The sequence below is a fragment of the Geospiza fortis genome, unplaced genomic scaffold (genome assembly GCF_000277835.1).
Source record: "Geospiza fortis unplaced genomic scaffold, GeoFor_1.0 scaffold657, whole genome shotgun sequence".
NCBI lineage: Eukaryota > Metazoa > Chordata > Aves > Passeriformes > Thraupidae > Geospiza > Geospiza fortis.
This window is the reverse complement of record NW_005054481.1, coordinates 705,206-733,056: the sequence shown is the minus strand read 5'-3', so window position 1 is coordinate 733,056 and position 27,851 is coordinate 705,206. Positions and strand designations below refer to the sequence as shown.

Below are 27,851 nucleotides of genomic sequence, written 5' to 3'. Positions count from 1 at the left end.
ACATTTCCCTTTTGATTACAAATAAAGCATTGCATCTTCAAGGCATATAATCTTAAACCATGGTGCCAGATATGCACAGGTCACATTGTGCTCGTTGTCTCAAACAAGGTGAGCACAAACATAATAAATCCACTCAGACATGTAAACATGCAACCTGTTATCCAATTGCCCAAACACCTTCTCTCCTAGATTAGTACCTCTGTGTTTGCTTTCGTGAGCTTTAAGTGTTCTTTTGGGGACGTTTCAAACAAACAGTGTCTTTGAATTCTAAAATGTCATAAATATTAAGAAAGTTTATGTCTCAGTGAAGTTGCCTTATGTCTGATGCAGGAAAGTAGCAGGAGGCTGTCACAAAAGGACTGGCAATACTATATATGCCACCTCTTTTCACTGGGCAATTGGTTGGGTCACTGACAGGGTAAATTGAATTTATAATAAAGCTCAGTACTTCTGAAACACAGGATAACTGTTTATAGAAGGTCCATCACTGGGAAATATTATATATATGGTGGAAATTAAAGTATTCAAATATTAGTAATATGGTTGGAATAAAGGCATCATCTTTACTCTTAGCAAGAAAACCTCCTTTAAAGCAACACACTAGTGTCTTCCCCACTAAAACTTCAAACACTGCAATCCAGAGATGACAAGACTGGAATAAATTCTATTTGATCTAATTTTAAATCTGTAATGAATTTTAATCCCCTATGCTGAATATTTGTGTTGCGCAGATAGAAAGAAAAATTCAACAATTTATGTCTCCTGTGTAATCATCTTATGTTCTGATTCATGATTTTGAAATACTAAGAATTTTACAAGACCTTTAAGGATAATAACTATAGGAATTGCATAAATGTAATAGAAAAGGTTGAATTCAAGAACAAAGCAGTCTTTTCTATTCCGGACTTATTTCAGACTTTCATTCTATGAAAAGTTTTTATACTTCTATGATTTATAGTTTTGGGACTCCATACTAGGCTATCTTAGCAGGCTGACATTAGTTGCAGGGGACATATGGCACAATACAGGGATTTAGAAATCTGTACCTTGGTATTTACTTTGCATGGTATTTTTTTTTCTTGAAGGATTATTTATCAAATTGAGGGTGACAAAACTAAGTGTTATGTTGCCATTATCCAGAGTTATTGCAAAGTATGTCCAGTCAGATATAGGGTTTTATCATCTGTATCTTACAACAGTACTGTAAGGTGATGAAGTCCAGGTAAATATTACCCTGAATATTGTATGAATATAGTGTATGTATCAGTATGACTCCTTTTTGGAAACAGTTTACTCTGAAGAGTCGGAGAAAAACATTCCAAACTTCTAAGCTTTATAATAAAGCTTTCCACTTACAAGTATATTCTATAGGTTCCCTTTTGGTGTTGTCTCAATAGGCTTCTAAGCTTTAGAGCTTTATATTGTCAGTCTGGCTGGTTTACTATAGATTTGATAATTGTCATATAAACTAAAAATAGCCAACAGCCCCCATCATTGAATAAAATATTTGCACAATTTTTAATGAGCAAAACTTAATTTAGATTTGGAAATCCCATAACTGAAACGGTAAGATTTTTGGAAGAGAAAAATAAATACTTTAATGCTTCTTTTTCTTTGGAGGGTAAAAACAACCTGGAAAATTACTGTGAGTCTTATATGGAAGAGAATTATTAAGTTGAACTACGATCATTAAATATTACACAGTTTTCTGCTGAAATTCTAATACACATTTGAAAGGAAAGGATCCAGTGCTGCCAATCATAACATGAAGACTAAAGCTGTTGTAGGTATATACAAAAATCATTATTAGGATGGGCACTTGTCTCCATGGCAACCATTTGTCCTGTCTGATTCCTGAAAACCTTACCAAAGGAGCTTTTTAATGTTTCTCAGTTCTGTGGGTAGACTTTCTGGGCTTGCCTTGCATGCTGGGCATCTGCACAGCCACGGCTACACCGGGCTGCAGCGGCTGGATGGCCCTGCCTGCTGCCCCCCTCAGTCTCGGGGTCTCCCCAACACAGTTGTGGCCACTCGGCTGTGCTGCTGCCTCTTCTTGCTGCTGCAGGCCGCAGGAATGGGATTGCGGCTGCGGCTGGAGCGGCCTCTGTGCCGGCCGGGATGGAGACCCCAGTCACAGCACTGGCTCGTCAGCAGCAGCTGGCTGGAGCGGCAGATCGGAGCTGCACGGTCCCCCCGCGCGGGGCTGGCAGCACAGCCTCTGACCGCGAAGGTGTGCTGCACAGAGGGCAGGAGAAGCTCGCTGTCTCCCGCCCACCGGGCTCCCCTGGTCCCAGTGCAGTGGTGGCTGTTCAGGGCTCCCCAAGATTGCATCACTCGGTGCGGCTGGACCCACCAGGGTCATATGGAAAACTGCAGCACAGCGCTGACTCGGTAGCAGCAAAGGCATCATCTCTTGTGTGTGTGTCGAGTCCCCTACCAGCATGTGTACAAGGGGTGGTTGCAGCTCTGGTAGTGGCGACGGCAATGCTCGCAGCACGGGGACTTTGGGATCCTCCGTCCTGCCGCTACTTCTGGGAAGGACGTTGGAATGGCGTCCATGGGCCATGGGTATGGGTATCTGTGGTGATGTATCTCCAGGGTTCGCCCATGGGTCGCAGTGGTTAGTGGGCAAGCCCAATGGAATCTGGGTCATAGGTGCAGTTTCAGAGGCAAGCCAGCCAATCAGCCCTGGGAGGAGGCGCTCCAAGCACATCTGTATGGTGAAGGACCTGTCGGTATGCATTTGGGGTGGCTGCAGGGCTGCTGCGGTGCGGCTGTAGAGCCAGTGTGTCAGGCATGGCTGCAGAGTGCTCGCCTGACACGGCGGCACAGCAGGGCTCAGTGGCAGACGAGGTTCCATAGCTCGACGTGGCTTTGCAGCGTCTCGGTGCGACATCGCAGCGCTCGGCTGTGGCTCTCTCCACTGGTGAGGCGTCCCGGCACAGGGCGGCCTCGCGCTGTGGCATGGTTTCACAGCACGACGCAGCTGCCTTGCCCGCCCTCCTGTCCCACGCATCTGGTGTGGCACCCCTGCCTCCCGCTGCTCGCCCAGTGCCCTGTCCTTGTGCATGCCTGAGTGGGCGGAGCCTGCAGCGTCCCCACCACCATCGTCCGACTCATCTTTTAACTGTCTCAGCAAATCCAGTACAAGTCTCTAAGGCCTTATAACATCCACAGTGTCTGTAGCAGTTTCCAGAGCTTGTTCCACCAGTCTCCCAGGGCTTTATAACATCCATAACAGCTTCCAGAGCCTGTTCCACAAAATTTAGCCCTCATTCAGATAAAAAGAGGGTCCATACCTTTACCACAGGGTCTTCTTCCACTGAACCTCATGCTCCCATGTTTCCTGGCGACCTCTTCTATTTACAAAGGGTCCGGACCAATGAGGCTTTCCCCATCGCTCTTCACAGCTTCCGTGCTGCTCGAAGCTATACCTGCTGCTCCACTGGGAATACAGTGGCTCTGCCCACTGCTCTCTGCAGCTCCACAGGCTGCAGGCATCTTTCCCTGCTGCCCTCTCTTCCTGCTCTACCCATGGCAGCTGTGGTATCATGTCAGAGGTCACCACTTGTCGCAGTTTTGGAGACAGGCATGTGACAGAACACACCAAAATTCATGCGACAGCAGCCAAAGTTTATTGTCGGGCGCCCCCTTTTATAGGGGCTTCAAATTTCCTGTGCCTACACACCTGATTGGTTGGGATCTCAACACCACCCAGCTCACTGGCCGATGATATGTCTGCATTCGTAATTAAATGGGATTGGCTGGGGTCTCCTGTTTGAATTTGAATCCGACCTATCATTATCATACCCGAGGACTTGTTTACTTCAATTCTCTAACAAACTTAGGCTGGTTGAGTTGGTGTCTGTTATGGCCAATTTATCTGTGCAGCTTCAGATCAGCTGTAGCTGTCACATCCTGGTGCTGCATTGCCACAGACCCCTCATTGATCCACTGGGGAGAAAAGTATGGGGACCTGGTTTGCCCCTGGCACTAAGGTGCTGCTAAGAGCTGGACTTGCAGCTGCAGCCCCTCTGATCAGGCCTGCTGTGGGGGACTTGCTTGGAAATGACCCCTCCCTCAGCCCATCCTCCCTGTAGGCTACAAGGTGGGTGCCACTCATGCAGGGTCCTCCCCGCTGCGGGGGCACAGGCCTGGGGACACAGCCAGCCCAGCCCCAGCACTGCACCTGGGGCTGCTTAAGGGGAGACATGGCTCTTGTCCTCCTTGCTTGGCCCATCTTTGTCCCCATAGCAGCTGTTCCATGGTCACGGTCATAGGGAGCAGCCCACAGCAAGTTCCCGCATCCTCTCCAGTCTGTTGCTGCTGTCATTGCAGCTTGGCAGAGGCTGGTTTGTTTACTTCCCTCTGCTGCTGCAGGGCTGGCAGTGTCCAACAAATCTCTCAGCAGGGCCTGGGCTGTTCCTGGGGCTCTGAGGAGCTGGAGTGTGTTCTGTGCAAACCCCAGACGTGCTGCTTCTTGCTGAGACTGTGGCTGCCATATTGGTCTTGGCTGGTGGGTTTCAGGCAGCTGAGCTGTGGTGATAACTGTGGCTGGGCTCTTGCCGTGGCTCAGCAGAGCAGATATCCCCAAGCTTGTCCCTGAGAGTTTCATTCTGGCAGCTTTGTTGCTCTGAGCAGCCCTGGGGTTGGATCAGCCTTCTGGAGGGATGAATAGAAGGATGGAGATTCAGCAGTCTCATCATTGTGAATTTTTTTTGTGTTGTGTCTTGCAGAAATAACATTCATCCCAGATTTGATGATAATGAAAATACAGAAAAAAGAAAAGCAGGTTTGTGACCCTCTCTCCTTCTCCCAATTCAGCTGTCAAGGCCTGAGGACCGTGTCCCATGTGTAAATTGTTGCAACTGATGTGTGGTGGGCAAGTGTTGTCTTGAATTTCCAGGCAGGGGTGCAGCTCAGGTCAAATTTCAAGGACATGAGCTGTACCCCAGAGTGGGTGGGCCTGATGGGACCATTGGACAAAGTGGGGTTTATCTTCAGCAGTGGAAGTGCTCTTGATGCTGCCCCAGTGGAGGAGCAGCCCTTCTTTTAGTCTCAAAGTCCACAATATTGGTTCTTGCTGTAATCTCCTTAAAAAGCCACATGTTTGCTGTGATTGCTGCTGCTAACATGATACACCAAGACTAATACCAGCTGGGAGATTCAGGAACATCATGTCTGGGAGCTGTGAGAGCTTGGACAGGGGGGAATTTTCTTCCCTTACTCAGAAGAAATCCCATCTCACAAAGCTGTCATTTCTGGATTGCTGCATTGGATCATAACAGCCTGCTGCTCCCAGAGGAGGTTTATGAGCCAGTGGTCTCTGTATTAAGTGTGTGCAGGGGAAGAGCCTGACTGGTGGCACTCTGCTGACGGGAAAGGACCTGTTACATGCATGGAGAGCCACTCTGCCTGTGGGGCTGAAATATGGCTGGAGGTATAAAACAAACTGGTCTGCCTGGAGCTAATTTGTGTCGGCGCTGCTTTTAATAGGAAACCATTCAAGTGAACACTGAGCAAAGGGATAAATCTGCTTGAGAGCACAAGCCTGTGCCATTTCTAATCAGTGCTGAACAGCATGTGATACTCAGGGCAGCCCAGATCACACTGCCATGGCAGGTTAATGGGAGGAGGAAGGGAAGGAGGTGTTTTGAAGAGGTCAGTGTGCTGTTCTGGGCTTCTAGCGAGGCAAATGCTGCAGATATTGAATGGTGTGTGTTCAGAGCACCAGTACTGTAGGAAGTAATGAGTTTAGCAGTGTGTCCTGAAGATAATGTGAAGAAGCAGAACCAGCCTCAAAGTGAGGAAGAGGAGCAAGGGATCATGGAAGGTCTTGTGTACCAGCATGGCTGGATTGCTCCTGATAGGGCAGAGCAAAGGCCTCTGGAGGAGAGCAGGATGCTTTGGGGTGTGGGTTGGTGATCTCCCTCCTCTGATAGCAAAGCCCAGGTAAGAAATTCATGCCACTCATTGGGCTAATATAGCATGTTTGGTTGCTCTGGAGTGGGATTACTGAAATGACATGGGGTTTAAGCATGGCAAAACCATCCTTCCCCACCATTGGGAGATTTTAGAGTGCTCAGCTGAAAATTGTTTTCTATAGCTATTGCTGCAGATAAAATCTGAGAGAGAGATAAAGGCATGTGGTGTGAGGAAGGCGGGATAGAGTGTTCCAGCTGCTCATCTCCTGAGATCTCTAAGCCAGCAGCAGTGTAGGACGAACCTTGCAGCATGTCATGAGGTGGGGTGCAGCATTCCCAAATTCAGTGTTTGGAAGAAAGCCTGGCCAAGCAGGGCTCCTGCAGGCATTCTGGGTGCCTGGTTGAGGTGGTGAAGGGGTAGGTGGCTCCCTGTCATGCTCAGATAAGCAGCACTGGGGGCAAAACTCACAAGGGGTGGCCTTCCACATCACTCTGGACACCTGAGCTAAGGAGTGCCCACACCTTGTAAACAGACTTCTCATGGCACCAAGAGGGGCTGTTGCCTTCCATTGAACAGTCTCTCTGGAGAAGATGAGATGCTTATGTGGTTCTAAGGCTCTCAAAAGTCATATGTTTCCCTGGCAGCCTCTCACCTGCAGAAACTCCATGTTGGTCATCATAAGGTGTGTAGGATCAGGCCCATGGATGAAAAGATTGGCAAAATGCTGGTATCCTTCATACTGGTGGAGGATGGCAGGGTGTTGCGGTGTTGATGTGAGAGTCCCCAGGACAAGGTGAGAGATGAGAATTGGCTCCAAGTTCTCAGAAGGCTCATATATTATGATTATATTATATTAAAAGAAAACCATATTCTAAAATTGTACTAAAGAAAGAGAAAGGAGACATCAGAAGGCTAGAACAAGAATGATAATAAAAACTTGTCAGTGACCAGAGTCCCGACACAGCTGCACTAGGATTGGTCATTAATTAAAAACAATTCACGTGCTGAGTAAACAATTCTCCAAATCACATTCCAGGGGAGCAAAACATGGAGAGGCTGAGGCTTCTCATTTTGCCAGGAGAAGAAATCCTGGCAAAGGGATTTTCCAGAAAATATCATGGTGACAGCAGGGGAACTGTCAACTGCCTTTGGGAAAAAATACTGGATGTACTCTCTCCTTTCCCTGGTCCTTGGCTGTCCTAGGCCAGTGCTTTGTCTTCCCTGTGTTCACTGCCAGTGGATTAGGAATCTCGGCTGGAGAGATGGGGTCTCAAAGTGGGATGTCTGGGGAGGAGCTCCTCTCGGTGCTCCCTTGGTGCCCCCTGTAGCAGTGCTTCTGTTCCTGTGCAAATTATGATGGGTTGGGTTACAGGGCACTGCCAGCTGGTTCACTCGTGTGAGGGGTTGTTGTTAGCAAAGGCAGGGGCTGTGTTTCCACAACTCTTTTTCCTTAGTGATGCACAAAAATCTGGTACATTTGTCATCAAGCTGTGACTAACTTGTGAAACCTGTCACTTGTCTCATGACACAAGTTTTCATGCCAGGGTGCCTTGTCTGCTGGTGGAGGTGGGACAGGACTGCCTGGTTACCCCCGAAAGCAATGACAAGTGATGGATTTCCTTTGAGGGCTCAGCACCATCATTCCCTGGACTGTCTCTCCTGTCCTGCTTGTCCCTGGGCATTGAAGGGTCTTTTCTATTCTTTATTTCTTCCAAACTCTGACTTGTTAAATAGCCAGAGAAATAATGAATAAAATAAATGCAGTTATCCCACAGTGCCTCTAAATCTCCTTATTCTACAGCCATGAAAATGCTCCCATCCTGCATGGACTGTGAGAGCAGAGCAGAATTGCATTGAGACAGAGAGGTGGAAAGTCCTGTGACCCTTTAGCCTTCTCCTGGAGGGGTCTTCTGACTTTCCATCCTGGGCTTGGGAGTGGCAGGAATGGCTGGATCCCCTGCAGTCTGCAGATAGCAGTGGGAGGCATTGGGAACAGCCCAGGGCTGCAGGTATCTTGTGGCTGCTGGGTGGGCAGCCCTTGCAAGAGGGAGACCCTGGGAGCATCTGGGGGAGCTCTGCTTGCCTTTGCTTCAAGCCCTCACTGCATAAAATGAAGGACTTTCCTGAATTTTATGGGTCTGTTTATGTGAAAGTGAGCTTTGCTGTCTCATATCCTGCAAATGCAGTTGGGGGTTTTTACCAGAGTTCCCCGAGGCTGTGGCAGGCTCCTGAGCAGTGGGAGCAGCACCAGGGGCAGGGCTGTCCAAGCCCGAGGGCACTTGTAGCTCTGTCCCAGGCTGCCTGTGGCCTTTTTTGTCATGGTGACACTGTCAGGTCTGATGACCCCCTGATGCTGGGGTGGAGTTTTGGGCACTCACTCTGTAAGGGTGAAGGGTGGGGGAGCAGTGAGCTGCCAGGGTGCCCTTCTCCTGCACACACAGCCACAAGTGCTGGGTCTTCCCCAAGCTCCAAGGGCTGCACAGGTTTTCGTCCTGCGTGGGGAGGACAGCCTGGACAGCCCAGGGCAGCAGCATTGCCCTCTGCTCCACCCATTCCCTCTGCTAGGATGGTGGGCACACGTGTGCCCCCTGCCAGGGCTGGCCCTGTCGCCGGACAGAGCTTCGGAGCTGTAGTTGTTGAGAGCTGCATTGTGGTGGAGCATCTTGGGAACAGAGCCAGGCCCCACCTCCACTGCACTCATGCCACGGTGACTGCAGAGCCTGCTCAGAGACATGATGGAAGGTGGCACTTGTATATTTTTAGCTTCTTGTTGTATCGGATTAAGAACTGGAAACAAGGGGTGCAGACACTGTGAACCTGAGCACAACAGCCCATGCTGTACACAGCGCTGGTGGGGATGGGGCTGCTGGAGTGTTTGGCTCACCAGCCTGCCAAAACCCTCTGTGTCAAAGAAGCTGCCTGTTCTGCTCCTGTTGGGCTCTGCAACCAGCTGTGTGGATAGACTGGGCTGGAGGGGCCAGCCTGACCATCTCAGGAAGGCAGAACTGTGTCGTGCTGCCCATCCTGCAGTGGTAGGCTGGCTGGTGGCTTTGGTTTGTGGTGGGGGGGGGTGGGCAACCCCCAGGCATCAGTCCCTGCCTAAAGAGCATGGAAACCTTTATGACCCCTGCAGTCAGGGTCCCTGTGGACACTCCTCATACAGAACAGATCTCTGTGGGGTTTGATACATGCCCTAGACCCAAATGCAGGCTTCTGCAGAGCTCTCCTGATGCGCTGCAGGAAAGCTTGGCCAAGCATGCAGCAAACAGGGCTTGACTGGTCCTAGCAGCTGGGAGCAAGGTGGCATGTGCTGCTGGCTGTGGTCGCACTGCCTGGTGAGGCTGTGTTGTGTGGATGTCATCTGAGCCTGCTTGCCAGAGGAGGTGGATCTGCTCTTGGTGTTGTGACCATTGGAAGAGCTCATCTGTGGCCTTCTTACTAGACAGAGCTGCCATTCAGATCCTGAGGCTAGGGCAGAGCTTTGCCCTGCTGGGAAAGAGCCACACTGCTCTTGGAGAGGAAAGCCTGCAGGATGGATTATGTGCTAGGCATGAAACTTTTGGTCTTTTCTCCTTCCTGCACCCAAACTCATGGGACAGTGCAGGGTTTGGATATGGATCAGGCTCCAACACCCAGCAGTGTGGATGCAACATCTCCTTCATCCCCATCGCATCTCCTGGCAGTGCTGGCATGTGACTCCTACCATGTGGGGCCAGAGGAGCTTCTCTGCTCCTGTCTCTCACAGATATTATTAATTATTATTATTATTACTACTGCTGCTGCTGAAAGTGCATAAGCTGTGTAAATCAGCGCTTCCTTTGTGGGGCAGCAGATGTTGCTACTTCTCCTCTCCACCTTCTGTTTGCAGTTCCCTCTTTTCTGCTGTTATTCCCCTTGCAGGTACCTGTTGCAGGCAGGTGAGGCTGCAGGTTTTGTCCCTGGCTCACCATAGGCAGTCCTGCTGGCCTTGCCCTAAGCAGGTGTGGGGCAAACACTGCTGAATTTCCCTGCTCCTCAGCTCCCATGCATGTGCCAGGGGAGTTGGTTAACTGTCCCTTCACGTGCCTGTGCACCCAGCTTTGCTGGGGGGCTTGCAGAGGATCCAGGGTGCTGTGTGAGCCTCATGGGCTGGAGCAGCCAGGGCATCCCACAGGCTCAGCAGTCTGGGGGAGGGAGCTCTTCGAGTAACAGGGGCAGGAGCTGCTTTGCCTCCCCCCTCCTGGTGGTGTTTTCCACCAAATCCTGAATAAAAACTTGGCATTCAAGCTGAGACTATAAATGAAACAAAAGAATTTTAAGTTAAGGAAACACACCACACCATTAAGGCCCACCCTGACCTTGGTTTTGCCCTAGAATGGGGTCTTACAATTATAAGTGCACTCTGTTAGTCTCTGCAGCTCTCTGGGGAGTTTTTAAACATTTTTTTTTCTCCTGATCTTCTATTTGACAGTAGTTAGACACATGGACCAAGACTCCCTGCTCCAGCTGATGCTGAAGGACTGTATGAAATGTAATTTATAGAAGATTCCTCTGTGAATAAAAAAAAACATCACAAAGTGCATTCTGGAAATGTGAAATTATTACAATCATCACAAAAAAAAAATCCAGTTGAGAGGCAGTACAAAAGCATAGTTCTAGGGATAAAAAGTGTTCTGGGGAAGAAGAGCACGCCTGGATTATTTTACCATAGGTTCAGAGATGGGCATCCTCTACCAAATTGTGGAAGTCATCATCTTTACTTCTCCACTCCAAAATACCCAGAAACAACAAAGCTGCTTGCTTAGGGATACATGTAAAATGGGTATGTAGAATGGGCAGTTGAATGGAAAATTATGTTTCTATTTAGTTTAAGAAAGTGATAGTAAGAAAAAGGACGCATGCTCTGTGAATTTAAAAGTAACCCTGTAGCAAGGCAGGGCATCACATTAGGAACCACTGAAGACCTGGAGTCTAATAACAGATCTTTTTCCAATTCTCTTGGGATTTAAAAAGTCTTTAAGAGGAGTCACAGAGTAAATAGGGTGAGGTCAAGTGAGGGCTCATGGAAAGTGAGTGTTGGCAGAACAGCTCAGTTAAATACGCTCTCTACCCAGAGCCATCTCTGTTGCCAGAGGCATCAGAAGGTTGCCCTTAAAGGGTGTGGCAAAGATATTTTTAAACAAAGTCACATAAGCCACCTGTTTTGAGGGTCTTTACTCTGGAGTTGTAAAGGAACACTGTGAGATTTGGAATTGCTAATAAATAGTGTTGGGCCATCACCCATTAGGACCATGGAAGGGGAAAGGGGAGTAAATGTGAAACTAAAGGTCAATAGATTCACTTAGGTATTGAGTAAATAGTTAGGAACTATAATAATTAAGCACTTTGTTTCTGAAAATACTACACTGGTGAATAGTCAACATGACTTTTGCAAAGCAGAGTTAGTCCTTGCAATCTCTTGGGGATTTTAAAGATAACTGGCTCACAGGGCTGAAGTTGGGCTGGGCTGGTGCAAGACTCAGGGGCTCCCAACCAGCAGCTGAGAAGGTTTCTCACTGAATGCTTGTAAACATGTGAAGTGTTGTCCTGATGAAAGGTCTTTCTGTAAATTAGTGACTGGTTAAAGGCAAGGAAACCAAATACAGGGAAGATGCTGCTGCTTTCACAGCACAAATAGGGAAAGAAGGGTTCTGGTTGATTCCTGCAGTCATCTGAGCTGCTGAAATGGAGTGGGAGGCTGAAAATTTGAGGAAAGTCTCAAGATGCTCCTGGTAGTATGGGAGAACCAGCCTGGTATGTGTCGTCACTGGGGGCTGTCCCTGCTCCTGGAGGAGACTGTAAAGCACTGGCTGAGTTTGGCATCTGCCTACAGGTTGTTCCAGGGTGCATTCCGTGGTTTGTAAAGGGAAAAGGAACAGAGCAGAAGCCCTCCTACTATTCTGTGGTACCTCTGATGCTCTGTGCTTCCTACTGCCACCCCATAGCCAGTGAGGTTGGAAGAAGCACTGAGCAGGATAAGGCAGGTGGCCTGAGAGCTGGCACAGCCTACCTGTGAGGAGAGGGTGACTTGTCACCTATGCCTTAGCTGGGCCAAGAGAGCTCTGCGGGGGGAGGATGGCAGAACTGAATTGTACAGAGCATGTGACAAGGAGACTGCCTCACACCTTGAGAAGTAGATGCCACTTAGAAGGGCAGCAGGATTTAACCAAAATTAGTGGTTTTCCCCAATACCTTAGACGTATTACCTTATGAGTACTACAAAGTACTGAATGCCCCCAGGTACATGGGCACCCAAGGTTACAGGCGTGGGTGCAGCCTGTGCTGGACCAGCCTGGGCAGATGGCGTACAGAGATACTGCCTGCCCTGCTCCACCCCTGCCCCCTCAGGGTCAGCATTGCCCAGAGCAGCTCCCAGCTGGTCAGAGCAACCCAGAGCAGCCTGTCTTACCCTGCTGCAGCATATCCCAGGACTGTGGTTTGCCAGGTTTAGGCTCCTGCAGCTACATGTGTTCCTCTCCTGCGAAGGGGATCTGAGTATGGTGGTGTGTCAGTGCTGGCCATGGCTGCAGACACAGTGACCGGTAGCCCAGTCACAGCAGTGGGCAGCCTGATGGCTCATGGACACCTGTATCTCAGGCCACTCAGGTCAAGGTTGCTGCTGCAGCAGTTCCCTGCAGTGAGTGCTGTGTCCCCTTCAGTGTGATCCCAGCCCTTCAGGCTGTCACCCTTTGGAAGCAGAGGTGATTTCTCTTGCAGCACAGGGACAGCAGCCGATGTTCCGGCAGCAGCTGCCCAGGGACAGTGAGCTCCTGCCTGCCATGAGGAACCAGCCAGGCTGCTGCAGGCAGAGCAGTGAGGGTGCTTTGGAGCCATGCAGGAGCACAAGCTGGCTCTGCTTTCTTAGGCTTTTCCTGTTGACGAGAAGCCAGGATAAACTGAACCTCATCGAGGGGTAGTAGAAAAATCCCATTCCCTGGCTCGTGGCAGTGCGCCAGGCTCTCACTGCAGACTGTACTTGGCAGCAGAGTCCTGCGTGCATGGCCAGAGCTTGCTGTGTGCTTCAAGAGCATAACATGAAGCATTCTCCCCTCAAAATAGACCAGCTTTGGGAGTATGGTTTCTGGGCTTGCAGCACTCGGTGGAAGCAGCCTGGTCTCCCTACCTCTCTGTCCATGTGCTCCCTGTGTGAGCCCTGGCTGTGTGCCTGAGTCCCACAGGCTGGCATTGGATGGCCTGTTCATGGCAGGGCCTGCACCAGAGGCTTCTGGTTGCTCCAGATGGAAGCAGTCGCTGCTGACTGGGACCAGCACTGCTCCTGTGACAGGGCAGGCTGGGACACCTGATGCCCACAGGGATCCAGGCCAAGTGCTGACAATGAGTGTTAGGGAAACAGACTTCCAGCTCTTCAGGGAGATAGTCAGTGGGATTCCCTGGGAGACTGCCCTCTGGGACAAGGGAGTGGAACAGAGCTGGCAGATCTTTAAGGACATGTAGATTGGGTATCAGTCCCAGTATTGATCCAGACCGGGGCAGGAACAGATCGAGAACAGCCCTGATGAGAAGGGTTTGGGGATGCTGGTGGATGAGAGGCTGCACACACCCAGCTCCTGTGAACAGTGCTGGTCTAACCCTTCTCTTCTCAAGTTCTGCACCAGATGGACCTGGGAACCCTATTTTTGTTTCTGTAGGCTGCTAGGTATCCCTAATTCCCTCTCCTTGCCCTACTGCGACAATCTCTGGCTCAGGGCAACAGGCAGGAAGTGCTGTGGATGCATAGGTTGCTCTTGCCTTAGCCAAGTGAAGTCTGGAGTGTTTGATTGAAGGCAGAACAGGATTTGAGGCACACACTGGGGCCAGCCATCTCTGCTGGGACCTGCGTGGGCTGGGGGGAGCCAAAAGGCCTCTGTCTGTCAGCCTCTGTTGGGCAGAGACCGGGGGGGTCCACCTGTTGAGCTGTGTCTGCTCATGGTGGCTGTTAGCCATGGTCCCCAAATGCTGAGAGATGCTGCTGTGCTGCACTGGGTGCTTGGAGCCTCGTGGGGCTGCAGTTCCCCCGGGCACCCGCTGTTTGTAGCTGTGCCATTTGCTTCACCCGGCGCTTTGCGTTCTCTCCGCAGCCGCCAAGCTTAAAAGCGCTGAGCCTCTCCCCAATGTCGTCTGCCTGGGAGTGCAGGACGCAGGACACCTTTGCCAGCAGTGAAGAGCAGGACGAGGTGCCACGCCAGGTGACAGTGACAGCCACGAACACAGGTGGCCAGTGCCAGTGCCTGAAGGAGGAGCCCAATGGGGCTGCCCAGAAGCGGACAAGCAACCAGAATGGGATGCAGGACAGCGGGGGCACGGGGGTGAAGAAGAAACGGAAGAAAAAGGATCTGGGAGAGCAGGAAGGAGGAGATAAAGCAGCTGTGGAGGTGAAACCAAAGAGGAGGAGAGAGCCTAAAGAACCAAAAGAGCCTAAAAAGGTGAAGGAGTCTAAGAAGCCGAAGGAGCCCAAGCAGAGGGAGGTGGCTAAGAAGCCCCGGAAACCTCGGGAACCCAAAGCCCCGAAGGAGCCTAAAGACAAGAAGAGTGGCTCTGAGCCAGCCCCCAGATCAAGATCCAAGAAGAGCAGGTGGGTGGTGGTGTGGCACTTTCCCTGTGCCTGCTGTGGACAGGGCTGTGGTCTTGCATGAGCTGCATCTGGGAAAGAGCAGCCCTGGGTGTGCAGGAACTTGGTCTGAAGGCTGGATGTGCTGGTTGGGATGCCAGGATGAGCTCTCTGGCCATGCAGAGATGGGACAGGCAGGTGCTGTTTGGGGAATATGGCCCTGTGAGACTCGAGATCCACAAGAGGACCAGAGAGTCTTGGCCTCTCCTTGGTCTGGCCTTTGTGCCGAGCATCCTGGGGCAAAAGGGACTTTAGGGAGGTGTACCACCAGGACAGTGAGGTGCTGTGTGGCAGAGGGCCTGTCATATATGATTTGGGGCTTGGGCAGAAGGTATATGAGTGAGAAAAACTTGGCCCTGGACTGTGTGCAAGTGAGGGACTCTGCACACCCAGGGCCAGCAGCCTGCCTCCCCTTGGCTCGGGCTTGGGAGGATGGTGGAGTAGATCCCATCCCCTCTCCCTCTCCTGGAGGACTTGTCCTTTCTGGCAGCTGTGGAGCTGGGCTGACAGTCAAAGCCAGCAGTGGAGGGAGGCCTGAGGACTCCCTTGACCTGCACAGGCCAGCGCCACTGTTTCTGGTAATTCCTCAGCCTTTTAATTAACAGGCTGGTTGGCCAGAAGCTCTGGTTTCTTTTTAATGGAGAGTGTGTGCAGGGAGCAGAGCAAGTCTCAAGAGCACTGGTTTAGTTTGGTCTTCCACAGCCCTCCTCCTTCAGAGCTCACTGACAGCCAGATCCTGGAGAGGCCATGCTGTGGAGCTGCCATTGGGGCGGCCTTTGGTGCCATTGGTATGGGCTGCTTGTGGACAAGAGGAGGTGTGGGTTGCTCAGCAGGACGAGAGCTGGGTGCCATGTCCCCAGCAGATCCCTGAGCCGTGCAGTGCTGTCACTTGTGCTCTTCCTTGAGCCCAGGGCTCTGCAGATGTTCATGATGAGTTGGTGAGCCAGAGCAGAGGGGATGGGCGGATCAAGCGGTCACTGCTGGGAGGTGAGGGAGGGGCTCCTCCAGGCCCCAGGGAAGGCTGCAGCAGAGGGATAGAGGTGGAGAGGGAAGGAGATGGGCTGCAGGCAAGGAAGGGAAGGATGAAGCCCATGTGCATGCAGCATTGCACCCCAAGAAGGGTCCTGGGATGACGGGTGCAGCTATCTGGTTTTCCTAATGACACTTCTGCTCCACCAGTAAGGACCTGCCATGCAGGAAGTTCACAGGGATCTGCCCCTGCAGCAGGACCTGTGGGACCACACCAAAGCAGGGGAACCCAGGGGAAGAGCAGGCCATGGAGGTTTGTGAAGGCATTCATGGCTCTTGTAGGTCCTTTGGCTGCCAGCAGTGCCTTCACAGGGTGCTGATCATTGCAGACAGGGCAGCCCCTGACTGTGCAACCTGTTGTGAGTAACTGGTGGACACATCACCGTGCCAGAGATGGGGCTTGTGGCAGGGTAACCCCAGCTGCAGATTTGGAAACCCTGGCTCTCCCACTTGGGCACAGCAGGTTCTGGGCATACCACGGGGGGCTGAAGGGCAGCCAGCTTGCCGTGCTGGGTACCAGCAGAGCCCCGGTGGAGAGGCCACTTAATGCAAGCCACACGATGTAATATAACTGTAACACATCATGCAACCAGAAGAAATTGTGTGTGGGAGTCTGGGAGTTCCACAAAGCTCTGTGCATTCCTTATGCTCTATCCCAGTATAGCCTGAGCCTGTGGTGCTTCCTCCCAGTCATCTGTGCCTTCCAGGAGGACCTAGTTCCAGCTCTGCTGCTTGGGAAGTCCAGCCCATGGGATTTGGGAGTGCAATCCCCTTTACAACTTCCCTGCCTCTGTAACCCCTCTTTGAGCCATTTTTCAGACTTGCTTTGGGCTCTGGGTCAGCCACCAGCAAACCCCCCTGTGTGAGGGATGGCCATGGGTGTCAGGGTGGAAGCTCTGCAGGGAGCAGGGCTGTGTATCCCCCTGTGCCCCCTGGCCATGTGGAGCTGGGGAGGTGCTGGGGGACCCTGACAGCTCAGGAAGGGGAGAGGTGAGCAGCAGGCTTTGGTTAGTTTGTACTCTGTGCAGATGGAATGATTGCTGTGAGTCCTCTTAAGTGGCAGATAATGGTGGCATAATTTCTTCTAAATTATTTCTAATCATAGTCAATGACTGACTCATGAATGAAGCAGTTGTTAATTGTGACTTACAAATCAATATCTTGGGAGTTACTGCTTGGTGGAAGCGCTGCTCACAGAGCATTTTCAGGGCTTCTCATTTAGGCATATATGCATGGCCAGGGCATTTCTGGCCTGAAAAACAGATTTTTGCCTTTACTTTTCACTAGTCACAGGCAAGCAGAGATTTTTCTTATCAAATGGAGTTAAAATCTTGACATTGCTTTGAAACTGATGGTTCCTCTGCCACTGTGCAGATCTGGGATGTGGAGGGGATGAGTGTTGGGGCTGGAAGAGAGGAAGGAGGCGTTGCTCAGCCCTGGGACAAGCACCAGCTCTTTGGAGCCATTCCTTTAACAGTGTTTCTTGCAGAGGGAAAGGATGGACTGGCATGCTGGGAGCAGTCGTTTTTTTGCTGTGGTGCTCCCTGGTCCTGTTTCCTTGTGCAGGTGGCCCTTACCCTGAGAACATGCCGTGGGTCTGGGCTTGTCTTTCCATGTTTTTCAGGAAGGTGGTGGGATTCATGGGCACAGAGCCCAAATCCCCTCTGTGACCTCAGCATGGAGAACAGTTGCCTGGTGGGACAGAGCTTCCCAGCGGGCCCTTGGAGTGGGCAGTGACTGCTGTGATGGGCCATTGCATCTGTGGGAGTTGGATCTGCATCCTCCTGTGTCTGTGGCGATCACAGGGCTTAACTCCCTCCAGCTGGAGGCTCTCACCAGTCTGCTCAGCTGCCTCGGGAGGGGGCTCAGTGCTGTGACTCAGGAACGCAAACTGTGAGCTGGAGCAGCTTGGGCTTGGTGTAAAGATTTACTGGGATCTGGCAGAGCTCTGTGGCACAGGCAGGAGTTGGCCAGCAGTGTGGCCAGTGCTCCTAAGACTGGACTTGAAGGTTCTGTTCCAGGGTGCCAAGACATGGGTTGTCTCTGAAGCTGCTGAACTTTATTTCTGACTTTGGTCAGCGCAGGATGTGTTTGGGAGCATTGTGATCAGAGCAGGCACCTTGCTGCCATGGCGTACTGAGTTTGGTGGTGGAGAGATCCTCTTTGTGCCTGTGCTAGACCCTGTGAGCTGAACCCCAGCTCCTACAGCCCCTGTGGGGTTGTTCCCTTGGCTGGTGAGAGCACCCAGCCTCCACACCAGGCAGGACAGGTGGACCCTTTCATCCCGGTGCTCTGGAGCTGGATGGAGAAACACTTTGTGTGCTTAATGAGCATCAACGACTGGGGATCCCCAGTGCTGGGGGAGGTCCCAGGAGCCTGGAGCTGCCTCTGGGTGATCCAGAGGCAGCAGTGCTCTGCGTGGAGCCTGCTGCCTCTCTCCTGGGATCCCCAGGACATGATCTAACTGTCAGTCTGCCTCGGCAGCAAAGACACCCCTGTGGAGAAGAAGAAGAAAGGGAAGAGGAAAAATGAGATACCAGTGAACAGTTTGGATTTGGATCAGGATCTCCTGAGCCCATCTGTACAGAGCCCAGAGGAGTCTGTGGAGTCAGCTGACAGCCAGGTATGTCCAAAGCCCTCAGCTGGCTGTTTGTGGGTGAAATCCTGGCTGCCTCTCAGAGGGACCACAACAAGGGCCTCTGGGCACAGGAATCAGAGAGCATGCTCAGCACTGTGGTCAGCTTCTGTCAGCCTGAAGTCAGCTGTTGGCCCAGGGTTGCATGCACACTGCTGCCCTGGGCCCTGGGTGTGTCAGCCTTGAGTGTCCCTCTGCACCACAGCTCTGGGCAGCTCCCTTTCCTGGCACAGCACAGGGGAACACGCTGGCCCTGCAGCCTGGGGGGCTGCATGCCCTGCATCTCTACAGGGCTTCTCTACCTCATGTCTTGGGGACTGGTGGGGCTCTGTGGGTCAGGGTGGAGATCTCAGCGCTGCAAGGAGTGCCTGTTCTTCCTACCACCCCCATCCTGCTGGGGCCTGGAAGGAATTCTGGCAGCCCTGGGGCTTTCTCGCTGCCACTCAAGCAAGGAGGAGGTATTTGGTCTGTCCGTGCCTCCCAGCACTGCCCTTTTTCCTCCCCTGTACAGAAACGGCGCTCAGGACGACAGGTGAAGAGGAGGAAGTACAACGAGGACCTGGATTTCAAGGTTGTGGATGATGATGGCGAGACAATTGCCGTGCTGGGAGCTGGGCGAACCTCGGCGCTCTCCGCCTCTACTCTGGCGTGGCAGGCAGAGGTAGTGCTGGGGTGGGACTGGGGGTGTGGGATGGGGGATCTGCCTCATGAACAGTATTCCAAAATGTCAGCGCTGAGGCTTGAGGAAGTGGTGGGTCCCAGCTTAAGGATGGGGTGGGAGAGCGACTGTCTGGGAGGGTTCAGGCTGGCTTTTCAGGAACTGTGAGATGGACAAGAGGCATGCTGGTCCAACTGTCCCCCTCCTGCTTGGAGACTAAGGCCTCTGGAATGTGTGACGCAGCTGGACATGTTCTACCCACTGCCCATGCCCACCTTTGGCTTTGGTCTCTGTAGCTCCTGTCCATGATTGCTCTATTTTGTTCCTGCCGGCTGAGGGCTATGTAGGTGCCATGTCATCATTTTCTGCCCACATCGCTGCTCTCCATCAGTGCCTCAGAGTGTAGTGATGCCAGCCTGACCCTTGCCAGCTGAGCTGATCTGCTGGGCAGCATGGCAGGGACCACCCAGTGCCACTGCGGTTTGGGCCTTGCTGTCCTTCTGCCTCTACCCACTGGTTCAGTGCTGGCTGCCCCTTCCTGCCTTGTCTGTGACTTGTGTGTTGGACCCTGCAGCTCTTTGCATCTTTCTGGTCACTGACAAAGCTGTCAGATATTAATAATGGTCACTGGTTTTTTTCATGGTGTTTCTGTTACCCTCTCTAGTCCCCTCTTCCCAAGGTTTTGGTGGGTATTAGCTCTGTTGATAAGCCCTGACCTGATGATCCATGCCTGGCCTGGGGCTGCCATACACCCACAGGACATGCTCCAGTGCTGCTTCAGCTCTGCCTGAAGCTGTGTCCCAGCTGGGCTCCTGGCAGTCATCTCTCCAAGTGAGATTTTCAAAGCAGCGGGTGTGAGCTGCCTTTGACATGTGTCCATGCTCCCACCCTGTTCTCCTCTCAGTCCTAAACTTCCACCTCAGGTTTTCCTGCTCCAGATGGGTCATTAAAGCTGATGTCCAAAGCAGCCAGGCTGGATGGTTGCTCTCAGGCCTGGCCAGCCTGCCCAGCTGAGCCTGCCTGTGGCTGCTCCCAGAATCAGAACTGACAGCAGGGCAGGATGTGAGTGCTGCAACCTCAGGGCTGCTTTCTCCGTGGCCTGGTCTTGCAGCTTTCCCCCTGCACCCTGGCCACAGTCCTAAACAGCTCTTTGGGCACTGCAGGGCTCCTCCAGCAGCCTTCAGACAGCCAGCAGTGAGCCACAGACCAGTGGAAGCCTGTGTAAGGGCTGTGGATAAGTGTGGGAGCTCCCATGGCACTGCTGGATGGCCATGTTCACACTGACCCTCTGTGGGAGAGTCAAGCAGAGCCCAGCAGTGCCAGGGCAGATGCCCGGGCACAGGGGAGCAGGCACTGCACAGTGGCTGTGGCAGGAGCACTTCTGCATGCTCCCTTCAGCTGTCTTAACCCAGTTTAGGGCAGAGTTCCCCAGATAGGGCAGAAATCCGGCTCTGGGCCTCAAGATGGCAGCCAAGGAGCCCAGGCAGAGCTGCTGTTCCCTGCTCATTGCATTGTGGTGCTGGGTTCAGCATCCTGCCCCGCACTCAAGGATATTGCCAAGGCAGCAATCACCTCTGGGCTGGGGATGGAAGGAGTGCTGTGGCCCTGGGCATGGTCTTGGCTTTCTCAGACATTTTGGGATGAGTGGTGTGGGGTGCCCTGTCTGTCCTTCCCTAGCCTGCCCCATGCCATTCTTTGAGAGACTTTCTAGTCTGCAAAATGACACCTCAGGGCTGCTTTGCCTTGGTCCATACTCCACTTCTGTCAGAAGGGAATGAACAGAATTCTTCTGCTTTCTGCTCTGCACTTTCCTCCTCCTTCTGCTGTACTGTCTTGTAGCCAAAGCAGAACTGATATTTCTAATGCTCAAGCAGGCTCCATGTTTTTGGCGTCCCTCATCTCCCCTGCATCTTCCTCTGTGGGTCTCCTCTGTAGCACAGATGGGCACAAGCCTGGCTCTCTTGTCCCTTGGCATTTGGTGGGGCTGATCCTGGCACAGCTGCAGCCAGGAGAGCCTCCACCTCCCCAGAGCTGGCAGCAGGACAGCATTAGGGCCACCTGCAGCCAGCCTGTGCTCAGTGAGAGGAGCTGTGCTGGAGCCCCTGGGTGCCAGCAGAGGGTATCTATGGGTAAGAAGCCTGCAAAGAGAAGGAGGCAGCACTTCAAACCTCCTGCCTCCAGCCTGCCCTGTCCTGTGGCCATGGGCAGATGACAGCGTGTGGGTGACGTGTGGCAGGGCCTGACAGACATGCTGCCTGCTCTCCTGGGGCCCTGGGGCCATACAGCACTATGGGGCTGTACAACTGCCAAGGCATGACCAGAATGTGGCATGGAGAGTGCCTTGGAGCAGGAATGTGCATAATTTTGGCATAATTCCTTCCTTGAGTCCGTGGGCAAGTGCCCAAGCTCCCTCCTCTTTTCTGGGAGGCCTTTCACTCCATCTGGCTGCCCTGGTGTAGCTGGAAGGACTCACACAGCAAACCTGACACTGCTGTGGCCTGGCTGACCTGAAGAGGACAGGCAGAGGGTGAGTGTAGCTGGTCTGGCAGCACCTACACCCTCACACCCAGCAGGGGCTCCCCAAGCACAGCTCTCCCAGCTCCCAGTGCCAGCTCTGCCTGGCTGGGGGACTGGGAGAGGAGCAAGCAGCTGTTCAGTGCTGGGAGAGTGCCAGGGGTGTGTGATGAGCCAGAAAAACAGAGCTCTCCTTTCCTGTCCCCAGGAGCCTCCCGAGGATGATGCCAATATCATTGAGAAGATCCTTGCTTCCAGGATGGTGCAGAAGGAGGTGAGTGGCAAAGATGTCAGTGGGGCTAGAAGTCCCTGAGCAGAGGATGGGTGGGACCTGGCTGCCCTGTGCAGCAGGGACACGAGACAGCAGCAGTTGGTGCTCTTGCTTCTGTGGTGGGGTGCTGGGGTATGCCCAGACTGGCACCTTTCTGAGCTGTGGATCAATGTGGTGCCTCTCCTGTCCTGGGCACCAGAAAGCCTCTGAAGAGGGGTCAGGCCTGGGCTGATGCCCAGAAAGTGTTGGGAGTTCCCCGTGCTCAAGGGTGGTCTCATGTCGTGTTCCCCAGGGCTACTGCAGCTCTGGGGCAGCAGCACAATGTGTGCCTGCCTGTCCTCACCATCCCTGGGGCTCAGTCCCTGGAGCCTGTGGCCAGGCAGGGGCTGGCTGAGAATGCCCCCCCAGCTTCTGCACAGCCTCTGACTGTCACTGACTCTCCTTCCCTTGGTTTCAGGCTCATCCTGGAGGCCTGGCATTTGAGACAGAGGAGTTCTACGTCAAGTACAGGAACTTGTACGTGCAGTGTTGTACTTGTGGTGCTTTTTTCTGTGGGCCCTGTGCATGCAGGAACAAGGACTGTGCACTCCCACCTCTGTCCCATTCCCTAGCTGCAGCCCCAGCATGCCTTTTTCCTATCCCTGTTGATGCCTTGAGAGGCTACCTAGAACAAAGGCTGGACAGTGTTAAAGGAATAAAGTAGGGATTTATTAAAAAGGCCTTCAAAGGATACACTTTGGGCAGTACAAGAGCCTGGCTGAGGCTACACCCAAGATGGACGATGAGTCATGAGTTTCACATTTTTATAAATTTTGGTCCATTTATATATTTTGGTTAATTGTCCAATTACAGCTTCAGGTTATGAAGTCACATCCTCCCGGATTGCTCTGCTCAGTTTGCTGTTTACACTTTTGGGGCCTGAAGCTGCAATGGGGTCGTTGGTTCTCAGGCTGGAAAAGGATTGTTTTGTCTAACTAAACTGTGAAGAGAACTTGCTAACACTTTCTATGAAGTTCAGAGCTATATACTAATGCAGTACAGAATCTGCAATAAAAAAAATGAAATAAAATACTGGAAAATATTAAAGCTAAAACTTAAGGCATCACTGTCCTGAGCCAGCTGTGGTGGGAAGCAGGGAGCTGCTGCAACTTCAGTGCTTGGTCTTGGCCTGGTCCTGGTGCATGGCTTTCCCCAGTTTGGGTTGGCATAGGCATAGGCATGGACTGGGCATTCTCTGGATCGCTGGGAGATCCATGCTGCTCTGTGTGGTGGATGGTTTGGGACCAAAGGCCTCTTGGTCACATGTTGATTTTTTTCCCCCTGCAGCTCTTACCTCCACTGTAAATGGGCAACTCTGGAGGAGCTGGAGAAGGATCCCAGGATCTCGCAGAAAATAAAGCGCTTCCGGAACAAGCAGGCTCAGATGAAACATATTTTTACAGAGGTGAGAGTGGAGCACAGTGAGCAGTGGTGCCTGACTCTGAGCCCAGTGCCATGGCTGAGCAGGCCAGGAGCTGCCCCTGGCACCTTGCTGCCCAGACCAGTCTGTCACCAGGGCCAAAGGCACCAGGGCTGGAGCTGAGGGTCCATGACTGTGCCCTGGACACCTCTAGTGTCACTGTGGAATTATGAGCAGGGTGACAAGTGTTGCCAGCTCTGGAAGAGTTGCTTGGTGGGAGAGAGGGCAGCATATAGGGCTGGAGGTGCTTCTGTGGTGGAGCAGAGATGCTGTTGGAGAGAGGGAGCTATAAATATCTGGGCTTAGGGCAGCTCCTGCCTGCTCTGCTCTATAAGCAGATTAATCTTGCTTAGCATGAAAGGTGTTCTATAATTTATCTTGTTGCTCCAGAGATAGTTGTTGGATCTCCTCAAACTGCCCCTTGTAAGTATAAATTAGGCCAGTAGGCTATGAAAATTTCTTCTTTGTAGCGGAAAGCTGGGGGTGTGTGTCAAATTTCTCACTCACGAGTCTGTTTGGGGTCTTTCTCAGGATGCAAAAAAAAGCATGTGTTGGAACACTCTGTACCACCAACAGTTCAGCAAGGAGCACATGCTCTTTTCCTGTAACTAACTGAGGTTTGGGGAGTTGTGAGTGTAGAAGCCTGATTTTTCTCTTTCCCAAGCCCTAGGCCATGTCTCTCCAAGGACTATGCCAGGTGGGGCAAGAGGGAAGCAGAGACTGAGACCAAGGTGTCACCCCTTGCAGCCATGGGGTTCATTGGGTGCTGTGCACTGTGGTGGTCATAGCTCTGGATGCTGCACATCAGCTGAAGCAGACAGCTTAGGACTTGTACCTTTGGGCCAGATAAGCTGGAGAGGACATTCCTGCCTCCCAGCAAGGGCAGCACGGAGCATGTGACTGCTCTAAAGAAAGAGCTTTGCCTTCTGCCAGGTTCCTGCATCCTCCCTGCCCAGAGACAGATGTCTGTACCTGTGTCCAGGGCACTTGGTGTGTTGCACACAGCTAGCAGCATCCTGGGGACAGATGCCCCGCAGCTGTTTACTTGTGCCCATCTGTTTAACCCTGGAATCACCTTGAACTTACCTCCTGTTTTACTGTTTGCCATCACAGCCTGATGAAGATTTGTTCAACCCTGACTATGTGGAGGTAGATCGAATTCTGGAGGTGGCTCACACAAAGGACCCTGACACTGGGGAGGTGAGAGGCTGCATCTCTTGCTAGCCCCATGGAGGGAAGGAAGGAGACGTGGCAGGAGGCCCGGCCCCATGGGGCACATTGTGGGTCATCTCTGAGCACCCTGAGCCTTCCCAGCCTTCCCTTGCACAGCTTTCCCGGTCTCCAAGGGCCCTTGGCACAGGGTGGGTGGAGGGATGCTGACTCTCCCTGTCTCTGAGCCTGTTTCTCTCTGTGCTGCAGGAGGTGACTCACTACTTGGTGAAGTGGTGCTCGCTGCCCTATGAGGAGAGCACCTGGGAGCTGGAGGAGGATGTTGACCCAGGGAAGATTAAAGAGTTTGAAGCCCTCCAAATCCCTCCAGAAATCAAGCACATGGTAACGTACCCTGAGGTAATGTACCCGGCTGGCAGCTCTGCCCTGGGCGCAGGGACTGGCTGTGTCCTGCTGCAGTCCAGCAGTGCTGACCTTGTCCCTGGTGCTGCAGTTCAAGCCCTGTATCCTCCCCTCTGGAGGTCAGAGGGTGGGTTCCAGAGGCCAAGCCCTTGCTATGATTCAGCTGTCAGTGACTGTTTTGAAGTGTTGTCCCTGATGTGCAGCCCCAGCAGTGGGATTTGGCCTCACTGTGCATTAGCATCTCCCATGGACCTTGCTCCTGCTGTCCGCTTCTAGGAGCGCCCAGCGTCCGAGTCCTGGCAGAAGCTGGAGAAGTCCAGAGAGTACAAGAACAGCAACCAGCTGCGGGAGTATCAGCTGGAGGGGATGAACTGGCTGCTCTTTAACTGGTACAACAGGTGAGGAGAGGAGGGAGCCCAGTGCTGCCATGAGCAGTCCTACTGGCAGCAGGCCCTGTGTGTGCTGTCATGGGAGCAGTGAAGCTGGGGAGCAGAGTGGACAAACGGGCCTGACAGAGCAGCCACTGAGTCCTTCAAGTGCTGGAGCTGGCTGGCAGCTGCCAGAAACAGTGTATTTGCTTTAGCTTTGCAACTGAATTTTTAGGAATGGTTCTCCCTGGTATATATGCTGATGAGTCTTGGAGATAGTAGGGCTTAGCTATGATTCTAAGATACACTTGGCTTTTTAGTACTGGCCAGGCTATTGGTGACTGATTGGTGTGGCAGGCAGGTGGGAATATGCACGTTCTTGGCTGCAGCAGGCCATCAGATGCATCTTGCCCTGGCTCATGTGTACCTGAAAACCAGCATCTTTCATGCTGATTTTGAATCCATGATGTTACAAGAAGTTGGCTGGCTTACCCAGACGTGCTTGGGCCACTATGCCAAAGTCCCTCCACGCTCCATGCTGCAGGATCAGAGAAGTGTGGGCAGAGGTGGTGTGCCTGGCATCCCATCAAAGAGTTGGTGACAGAGTGGTTTCTGCCCCCAAGAGCCACCCTGACCTGACCCTGTCCGTCTCTGCAGGAAGAACTGCATCCTGGCTGATGAGATGGGGTTGGGGAAGACAATCCAGTCAATCACTTTCCTCTCAGAGATATTCCTGATGGGCATCCATGGCCCCTTCCTCATCATCGCACCTCTCTCCACCATCACGAACTGGGAGAGGGAGTTCCGCACCTGGACGGAGATGAACGCCATCGTGTACCACGGCAGCCAGATCAGCCGGCAGATGATCCAGCAGTACGAGATGGTGTACAGGGACACACAGGTACTGACTGAGGCACACAGCCCTCCTGGCATGTGTCCTCCAGCCCTGCCTTCCTTTACTTGGGAAGCACTGAGCTGCCTGTGGAGCTTGTTCATTTGGAGAAGGAAAGATGATCTTTGCAGCCCCATTTGCTGGCATGGCCTCAGGTTGCACTGTGTGTGAGTGAACAGCCACAACTCATGCAGAACAGGGAGATTGCAGCTTCTTGTCCAGGCCTATGTGCCTGCCCTGAGGCAGTGTCTGGTTCGGAGATACACAGCCTGTGGCCATCAAGGAGGCTTGCAGAAAACTGCCCAATGCTTGAGAGAGATTATTCTGGGGAAATTCCGGCTCAGAGTCAGATACTGACTCACACTGATACTGTCAGACAGGAGGTCTGACAGTGTGCTGCCACCCTGCAGGACTCAAACTCTGGTTTCTGTTTCCCTAGGGTAACCCTCTCCCTGGGATCTTCAAGTTCCAAGTGGTTATCACCACCTTTGAGATGATCCTTGCTGATTGCCCGGAGCTGAAGAAGATCCAGTGGCGCTGTGTGGTCATTGACGAGGCACATCGCCTGAAGAACAGGAACTGCAAACTCCTGGAGGGGCTGAAGCTCATGGCCCTGGTGAGCATGTCCTGCCCAGGTTCACCTGGGAGCAGGGTGGGCTGGAGATGACCATGCTGAGCAATCAGATGCCACTGTCAGCAGCTTAGGCCCTGTGCCAGGTTAGAGGAAAACCATACAGAGGGCCCCTGATGGATGGGGCACTGGTGCCCTGCAGCCTTCACAAACTTCTTTTTGCCAAAGTGGAATATTACCTTCCCCTATGCCTTCCCACGTGGGGGTGCTCCCTGCCAGAGCCCTGCCCATCCTTGCAGCCCAGTGTAAGCTGCTGCAGCACATGGAGGCAGTTGCTGGCCAGCCCTGCACAATATCCCTGGCCTTGCTGTGTCTTCTGCCCTGGCAGGGCTGTGGTGTTCGAGATAGTTTCTTACTGCTGTGCAAACATGTTCCTCCATGCCAGGGGTGGGTTAACAAAGGGATCAGTGAGCTGCTCTGAGAAATTATTTGAATGTGCAGCTCTTTTCCAGCCCTGGGAAAAGCAGCGTTGCTGTTAGCTGGACCAAGGGCCAGCAGGCCTTTTGGATCTTCCAGCTGTACTCAGCTTTCATCACACTCACTTGTAGCTGGGCCAGGCCTCTGAAAATAATTCGTCTTGTGACTCCCATAAGTTCCAAAAGACTCTGCTGTTCCCCTGACATTGTGTCTTGTGTAGGGCCCTGCTGCGTTGTGAGCTTGGGTCAAAGCAGGGTTGCTTCTGGTCCCCCTTCTATGCCATCACCTCCCTTTGTACAAGTCCTCTGGGAGTCTCCCACCTTACAATTACCCTTCTTTCCTAGCAGGCCACTCCTGAGGACATTTCCTGCACTAGACTGGGCAGGAGGATTAGCCTGAGTAGTGAGTCCAAGGCTCTGACAGTGCTGGGACAGAGGAACTGGTGCACCCAGGACCAGCACCTGGTGTTGCCTAAAGCCCAAGCCCATGTTGTCAGTCATGGGAGGGAGAGCATTCTCCTTAAGAGATCATCTGATCCTCACACTCCCAGGTCGTGGGGGCTGTTTGGACCTCATCTCCTTTTACTGCACGTGTACCTACATGGTGAACCTCTAAGAAAAGCTCCCCTTTGTTCCCAGTGTGCAGTCATGCCTGTCCCTGCTAATTTTGGAGCACCCTGCTGAGACTGTCCCTAGCAGCAGGCCACTGCTGCCCCTTGGTGTCCCATGGCTCTGCGTGGTGTTCCCTCTTGCTCTGTGTGAGCCCTGAAGATGAACATCCTGCCCCCAGCTGCACAGGAGCTTGGGCTCTGTCAGCGTCCCTGTCCAGCACCAGCACAGGCCTACCCGACGCTC

General features: G+C 52.6%; 1 protein-coding gene across 1 annotated transcript in view; it reads left to right on the top strand.

The window, feature by feature from the left end:
• The first annotated feature begins 4,741 nt into the window (after positions 1-4,741).
• Positions 4,742-27,851, top strand: part of CHD6 (chromodomain helicase DNA binding protein 6) — a 54,205-nt gene continuing 31,095 nt past the window's right edge. Inside the window, exons 1-12 of the mRNA XM_031063090.1 lie at positions 4,742-4,792; positions 14,022-14,515; positions 18,065-18,203; positions 18,727-18,876; positions 21,596-21,661; positions 22,116-22,174; positions 22,985-23,102; positions 24,231-24,317; positions 24,537-24,671; positions 24,966-25,087; positions 25,715-25,958; positions 26,389-26,565. Coding sequence (XP_030918950.1) covers positions 4,760-4,792; positions 14,022-14,515; positions 18,065-18,203; positions 18,727-18,876; positions 21,596-21,661; positions 22,116-22,174; positions 22,985-23,102; positions 24,231-24,317; positions 24,537-24,671; positions 24,966-25,087; positions 25,715-25,958; positions 26,389-26,565 — 1,824 coding nt within the window. The 5' untranslated portion in view covers positions 4,742-4,759. The remainder of the gene's footprint in view (positions 4,793-14,021; positions 14,516-18,064; positions 18,204-18,726; positions 18,877-21,595; positions 21,662-22,115; positions 22,175-22,984; positions 23,103-24,230; positions 24,318-24,536; positions 24,672-24,965; positions 25,088-25,714; positions 25,959-26,388; positions 26,566-27,851) is intronic.